Source organism: Alosa alosa, chromosome 7 (genome assembly GCF_017589495.1).
Source record: "Alosa alosa isolate M-15738 ecotype Scorff River chromosome 7, AALO_Geno_1.1, whole genome shotgun sequence".
Classification (NCBI taxonomy): Eukaryota; Metazoa; Chordata; class Actinopteri; order Clupeiformes; family Clupeidae; genus Alosa; species Alosa alosa.
Genome location: NC_063195.1, coordinates 30,822,035 through 30,829,534, shown reverse-complemented (window position 1 = coordinate 30,829,534; position 7,500 = coordinate 30,822,035). Strand labels below are relative to the sequence as shown.

Here is a 7,500-nt window from a genome sequence, read left to right as displayed (position 1 = left end):
GTCCACCCTCAAAACCACTCAGCCCCGAGGCTCAGTGTAGAACAGGGAGAGGAGGAGGAGGTGGAGGTGGAGGAGGAGGTGGAGGAGGAGGTGGAGAGTGCCGGAATGTACCAGCAAGCATGATCTCATCTCAACCCCGGCAACGCTCGGCTCTCCTCTGAGCGAGAGAAGAAGAAAGGGAGCGAGTGAGTGAGCGGGCGAGCGAGGGAAGGATCGAGTGTGGATTACGTAAGAGCTGGCGGTGCGGTGCGGAGGGAGAGAGCAGCGTGGGTCCTGCCTGCCACTGCAAACACAAGAGCGGAGTACAGAGGAGAAGAGAGCAGCGCAGCACAGCGCAGCACAGCACAGCACAGCCATCGGCCTCCGGGCAGCCTCCACGCCACCACCGGCCTCTCCCCATCCAACGCCTGCTGCACTGGAAACTACAGCACACCACTGGCACACACACACACACACACACTCGCTCACCCCAACATTCTCACACTAACATACATACACACAGGCACAGTGCAGTCAGACACACACCTTGCACAGCAGGCACGTACATTCATATGCACACGTTCACACACACACACATTCACACACACACACACACGTACACACACACCTCCATGCTCCAACAGCCCAATGCTAATGCTGAGTCGTGGTGTCTGACGCCTCTCTCAGGACGACCGCATTCCCCCTTTTTTCTTTTCTGCCTATTTCTCTGCACCAGTCACGTCTTGTCGATGAAGTAATATTTTTTTTATTGCGCGACTCCAACTGCACGAGTTATGGAGCGCACGCTGGGCCAAGCTTCACCATACACCCCACCCCCATAACCCCAACCCCTCTCAGTCTCCCTCATCCAGTAGGAATGCCCGTCCCCCCAGAGCCAGATGCCTGAGCCGAGACAGAGCGGCTGAGAGAGCTGGAGGAGAGCCGCCGTCGGCCCCGTCTCTCCCAGTGCTGAGGGTGCCTGACCAGTCCAGCCCTGACCAGAGGGGGGCCATCTCTACTACCCCACCCCCTCAGGGCAGAGGAGCCGTGCTCTCAGTCTGGGATGCTGGTTCTACACAGGCAAGGCTCTGAGGTTCAGAGAGGCCGTGGTGGGATTACATGACATCAACATTTTGTCAGACCTTGCTGATTGCAGGGTTCCCACTCTAAGTCAGATGTAAAATTCCATGACTTTTCCCTGACAAAAAAACTGAAACTCCATGACCTACTATAATGAATGGTACAATATACCGACCAAAGATTTCAGAGCAGTTACAGAGCGTTTAAGAATCTTTTACTTTTTTTAGAGTGGGAGATCATTAAATGGGCATTGAATAAACAAAAGTTGGGCTAACCATAACTACTCAAACAAACAGTAAAGCTAATAACCAGATATACACCAATTCTGCAGGGAAATATATCTGCATTAATCTATTTTGGCAAGTAAATTTTAAACTGCTACAACAAAATTCCCTGATATTCCATGACTTTGTCCCAAGAATGATGTCTGGAATAGACTTTCTAAAATTCCATGATATTCCAGAAATTCCATGACCCGTGGGAACCCTGTGATTGCTTCCACTGAGACATGTACAGTGCTGATACCACCACGCTCGGAGGAGGATCTCATTTCATTGGGCAGATAACCACAGAACGACATGGTTGCCTGCTAACCTGGGACAGCTGTGTGTGTGTGTGTGTGTGTGTGTGTGTGTGTGTGTGTGAGTGTGTGTGCGGTGTGTGTGTGTGTGCGCCCCGTGCGTGCGTGCCTACTCACCTCAAAGATCTCCTCGCGGGACACCTCGATGCGGCAGTGTCCGGCCTGGGGCTGCTGCTGCGAGAGCTCCTGCCGCAGGATCTTGAGCTTCTGCACCAGGTCCCGCTTGTACTTGGGCACCGTCAGGCACTCGGGGTCCTCGGGCAGAGTCGCCGGGGACAGCACCTGCTGCGGAGGCGCCTGCTCCTTCAGCTGGGGCGGGCGAGGGCTGGAGGGAGGACAGAGAGATGGAGGGAAGAGTGGAGGAGAGAGGGGAGGATGAGGGGAGAGGGAGAGGGGAAAAAAAAAGAGAGAGAGAGAGATTCCATGAGTCTGAATTTCTGACCCTGTTTATGTTTGTCATGACGACCAAGGAACGAACAGAACAGAAAACACATCGGGAAAAAAAAACGGAGAAAAACAGGAAAAAGCAAGCGAGAGAGTAGAAGAAAGGAGAGCGGTTTGGGTGCCTGTGGAGCGAGCCCCACTCTGTTTATGTTCCCCAGCTCCGCAGCCAGCTGATTTCACTTACTGGTTGCCCCACTTTGGCACACAGGCCTGGAGCTCATTACACTAATGCAGAAGGTGAACACGCAGAGGAACCAAAGAAGGACCTGAGCTCTCTGAAGTCTGGGCTCCCCGATATCCCCCAGTGAAGGGGTCTAGGGGCGTTTACTCTGCCATGCCAGGTGGAAGCTCAGCACACACATTTGGTTCCTGTGTCCCAGAGCTCAGGGGTGAGGCCCTGGATTAAGGCGTGAAGTTAGGGGTGTGCAGTTAATCGAATGAATCAATTAATCGTCTGTTAGGACTAAAAAAACAACATAATCGAAATGTAACGATTATAGTGCTGCATTCCGTTTTGCAACAAAGCTCTCGTCTTGTCGTGTAAATCCAGAGCACCCCTTTGCTTTGCAGTTGTTGTTAAATAATTGTGATTTATATTGACCAAATAATTATGATTTTATCCGTAATTGGGCAGCCCTACCAGAAGCTCGACCTGCCCACAGACACTGCGGGACTTCCAGGAAGTCAGACGCTTCGCCCCGATTACCCTTGGGGCATAAAAATGACATAAACATAAAAACTGGGACAGGCTCAGGAGCGGATTTCTGCTGGTAATATCACTCCAAAAAATATGACTAGAATAAAAAAAAGTTAAAGCTGTTCAGACATGGGGCCGTTTGAAACTGGAGGGGATCACAGAACTAATCTGCTCTGATCCTGCTGACTGGGCCGATTCCTCGACAGACGCCGGGGGTCACGGTGAGAGGGTTTGGGAGGGGAGAGGGGCAACTTGGAGGAAATGCCAGCTAGGGAAATTCTGGGAATCACCCCCCCTCTGAGTGCCCCCTGCTCTCGCATGAAGAAAGTGATCCGCTGGAAGAATGGAGCGGCTGTTCCAGAGGGAGAGGTGAAGCACACGGCCGCTAGCCCAGAGGGAGGGCATGGAAAAGACACGAGAGAGAGGGAGAGAGAGATAGAGCAAGAGAGAGAGAGAGAGAGAAAGAGAGAGGGAGAGAGAAAGAGAGAGAACACATGTGCAGAGTAGAGAGGAGCAGAGAGAGGTTTAACACTTTTTTCATTGTCTTCTCACACAAAACCGCATTACATTAAAACAACCAACCGACGAGAGAGAGAGAGAGAGAGAGAAAATGAGCAGAGGCAGATGGAGAAAATGAACGAGAGGTAGATGGAGCGAGACGGAGAGAAAAAATAAAGAGAGGAGAGGTGGAGAGACAAAGATGGCGCCGCGCAAGAGGGAGAGGTGGCAGCCGCGCACGAGACACTGCCAACACGACCTCTGTGCCCTCTCTCCGCCAGACTGTTCAAACACTCCTCCCCTCCATCTCATCCCCCTCTCTCTCTCCCCACGCTTTCTGTCTCCCTGTCTTCTCCTGTCCTCCGCCCACCTCAAATAACACCTCCACTTCCTGTCCAAACCCTCAGGACCTCCTGTGGGCCCGGCTGAGCCGCTGACCGCGCCGCGTCACGCTAGCTGGGCCCAGACCGCCAAGTGGCCGGGTCCAAGCCAGAGCGGCCCATCCCGTCCACCGTACAGACGAGAGCGCCTGGGTGGTCTACCCCACCTCAACCTCCGTTTACAGACAGACGGCAGTCAAAAAACGTCCACTCGCCGGTAGCAAAAGGTGGAGAGAGGTTAGCGAGAGAGATAGAAAGAAAGAGTGAGAGAGAGAGAAAAAGCAAAAAAAGAAAATAGTGTCTTCCCACAGAGCCATATATAAAGACAGCAGCGGTGCGTTCACACAAGAAGCCACTGTCCACCCACCAGCCCTGGCCACCACTGCCGCCGACTCGCCGGCCAACGGCGCGGCAATTCCGCAAGAGCAGCCGTCGCCTTGGTTACACCGCCCGGGTCTCTCCGCACTTAGCATTCTCACCACTGCCACCCTTCTCCCTGCGGGCTCATCCCCGGGCATGGGAGAGACACAAGAAGACGTGGGAGGAAGAGGAGGAAGAGGAGGAGGAGGAGGAGGAAAAAGAAAGAAAGAGTGTTCTATTTGGATCACTCTCAGTCTCTGACGGGAAAAAAGGAAAACAAAACAAAACAAAACAAAACAAAACGGCTCCAGTGTTTCCACACAGTCCCAGTGTAATTAAGTCACTAGCTATTTACTTTATTGGCAAGTGGTTGAGGGGGCATCGGGGGTGTGTGTGTGAGAGTATGTGTGTGTGTATGTGTTTTTGAGTGTGTGTTTTTGTGTGTGTGTGAGAGTGTGTGTGAGTGTGTGTGTGTGTGTGTGAGTGTGAGTGTGTGTGTTTTTGTGTGTGTGTTTGTTTGTTTGTTTGTTTGTTTGTGTGTGTGTAAGGTGTGTGTGGGGGCTAGTGAGGGCTTCCATGTCAAAGTGAGGCTAGTGTCTGGGAGGAGCCCAAAGTAACAGTCTGCTTGGTGCACATAAAACACTGCAAGAGCAGAGGAAGGCTTTGAAAGGCGAACAAAATGAGTTTTCTGTTGGCCTGGGAGGGTTGGCGCATTATGGGCGAGTAATTTCGAGGCTTTAACGAGAGCCGTGTAATTAAAACTACGCTGCCGTACTATTGGGTGTCGACTTCGTCGACAGAAGAAAGAAAACAAGAAAAGAGGAAGAACACAAGAGCAACCACTTCCACATCCTGCCGCCCTGTGAAGCCAGAGACGATGGCGTGTACAATACAACACCGTCGCCAGAGGAAGCAACCAGTCATTACTAGATTGTTCCGGAAACGTAGTATGTGAAAAGCGAAAAAATGGTAAAGCGATAAAAAACAAAGCAGCCACGGAGCTCTTTTACTGGCGGGTTTGTGGCCTTTGAGAGCAGTGTGTGTGTGTGTGTGTGTGTGTGTGTGTGTGTGTGTGTGTGTGTGTATGGGGGGGGGTGTTGAATAGGGTTGGCTTGGGAGTCTGAGGTGAAGACAGGCGTAAAGTGGGCACGCAGCATGGCCTTCCGCAGAATCAAGAGGCCCCTTTATGGCGCGGCAGATATATGTACCCACACACTCTCACACTTACACACTCCCCTGCCATTACATGGAGCCGGCGGGCACAGCCTACCCCACTGAGAGAGAGCTACCATCTCTAACAGACCGTGTGTGTGTGTGTGTGTGTGTGTGTGTCTCTCTCTACTGCTGGCAATGGTTGTGGTGTAAGGTCACTTCAGCAAACCCCAAAGTCTCTCCCTTCATTCAGACACAGGCAGCTTTTCATTCGAGCACACTTTGCACTATATGTGCTTCCAAGCTGTGTGTATGTGTGTGTGGGATAGCACCTCCACACACACACACACACAACACACAGCCCCACTTGTCCCTCTACCCCATTGCATTTCCCAAAAAGGTTAAAAAGAACTGATACAGACACACACACACACAGCTTTGAACATCCACCCTCTGTTTAACGGCTCTATGTATGTGTGTGTGTGTGTGTGTGTGTGTGTGTGTGTGTGTGTGTGTGTGTGTGTGTGTGTGTGTGTGTGTGTGTGTGTGTTTTAGATATAAATATATATAAAACAATTGACATACGCTGCACAACCACTCCACTTAGGCCTGGTATAAATACACTGGGCCCCAGTATAGTATAGAGCCCTGCGCTATAGGCCCCCTGTGTAATTAGAGAGACATGGCCTCAGTGCCCGCTCAGCTGAGAGAGAGAGAGAGAGAGAGGGAGAGAGGGAGGGGAGAGAGAGAGAGAGAGAGAGAAAGAGAAAGAGAAAGAGAAAGAGAGAGGGAGAGAGAGAGAGAGAGAGAGAGAGAGGGAGAACAGGGGTGCGTGTGGACAGGGAGAGAGTGCCATGGAGCAGTTAGAAGGGCAAGCTAACATTACAGCAGCTCCACGCTTCCTGCTCCGCTAGACACACACACTCCCAGAAACAAGCGCACACACACATGCACATGCCCATATGCATGTACACTGTGTAGCACATGTTAGTATATTTATTCACACACACACACACACCTGTTTAAACCCTGACTGGCCTCCCCTTTGTTGTTTTTCCACCTCTTTGACTAATCCAGTTGAGTCAGGACAAAAAAAATGGAGAGTGCAGAGAGGTGGTGAAGAGAGAGATGGAGAGAGAGGTGAAGAAGAGAGATGGAGAAGAGAGAGGTGGAGAAAAGAGATGGAGAAGAGAGAGGTGGAGAAAAGAGAGGTGGAGAGGAGAGAGGTGGAGAGGAGAGAGGAGAGAGGTGGAGAAGAGAAATGGAGAAGAGAGAGGTGGAGAAAAGAGGTGGAGAAAAGAGAGGTGGAGAGGAGAGAGGTGGAGAGAGAGGTGAAGAAAAGAGATGGAGAAGAGAGAGGTGGAGAAAAGAGAGGTGGAGAGGAGAGAGGTGGAGAGAGAGGTGAAGAAGAGAGATGGAGAAGAGAGAGGTGGAGAAAAGAGATGGAGAAGAGAGAGGTGGAGAAAAGAGAGGTGGAGAGGAGAGAGGTGGAGAGGAGAGAGGAGAGAGGTGGAGAAGAGAGAGGTGGAGAAGAGAGGAGAGAGGTGGAGAAGAGAGAGGTGGAGAAGAGAGAGGAGAGAGGAGAAGAGAGAGGTGGGGAAGAGAGAGGTGGAGAAGAGAGAGGAGAGAGGTGGAGAAGAGAGAGGTGGAGAAAAGAGAGGTGGAGAGGAGAGAGGTGGAGAAGAGAGAGGAGAGAGGTGAAGAAGAGAGGTGGAGAAGAGAGAGGAGAGAGGTGGAGAAGAGAGAGGTGGAGAAAAGAGAGGTGGAGAGGAGAGAGGTGGAGAGGAGAGAGGAGAGAGGTGGAGAAGAGAGAGGTGGGGAAGAGAGAGGAGAGAGATGGATGACAGAACAGACAAACAAACATACAGAAAGGAAAAGGGAACACCGGTAGAACGAGAACAATAAAACGCTAGACAGACGCCAGTTTGACGGGACACACAACTGTGACTAAGTGAAAGAAGAGATTTGGCTTAGATATGCACAGAAGCAACACACGCCACCCTGACCAGTAGCTCTCCATGAACACAATGAACACACACCAGCCTGACCGGTACCTCTGGGCGAACAAACGCCACCCTGACTGGTACCTCTGGGTTTGTTTTCCTGACTGTCTGTGTGCTGACGTCCGACTCCAGGTGAGCCTCGGTCTGTCCTGGCCTCTGTTTGTCTTGGCTGGCTAGCTTGCCGCCAGCGCCGCCGCTGCTGCTTAGCGTCGGACGCTACGCTAACTCTCCCCGGCACCGGCACGGGCAGTTCACCCCTGCCCCAAGGCCCACATGGGCCTCAGCAATATAATTGGGGGGAAGAAAGGAATTTTTGAAAAAGAAAAA

General features: G+C 51.7%; 1 protein-coding gene across 4 annotated transcripts in view; it reads right to left on the bottom strand.

Moving 5' to 3' along the window:
• LOC125297217 (E3 ubiquitin-protein ligase SMURF2-like) overlaps positions 1-7,500 on the bottom strand; it is a 65,968-nt gene that overhangs the window by 7,379 nt on the left and 51,089 nt on the right. For all 4 annotated transcript variants that reach the window (XM_048247415.1, XM_048247417.1, XM_048247416.1 and 1 more), the window contains one exon: positions 1,757-1,964. In XM_048247415.1, the coding sequence (XP_048103372.1) occupies positions 1,757-1,964 (208 nt within the window). The remainder of the gene's footprint in view (positions 1-1,756; positions 1,965-7,500) is intronic.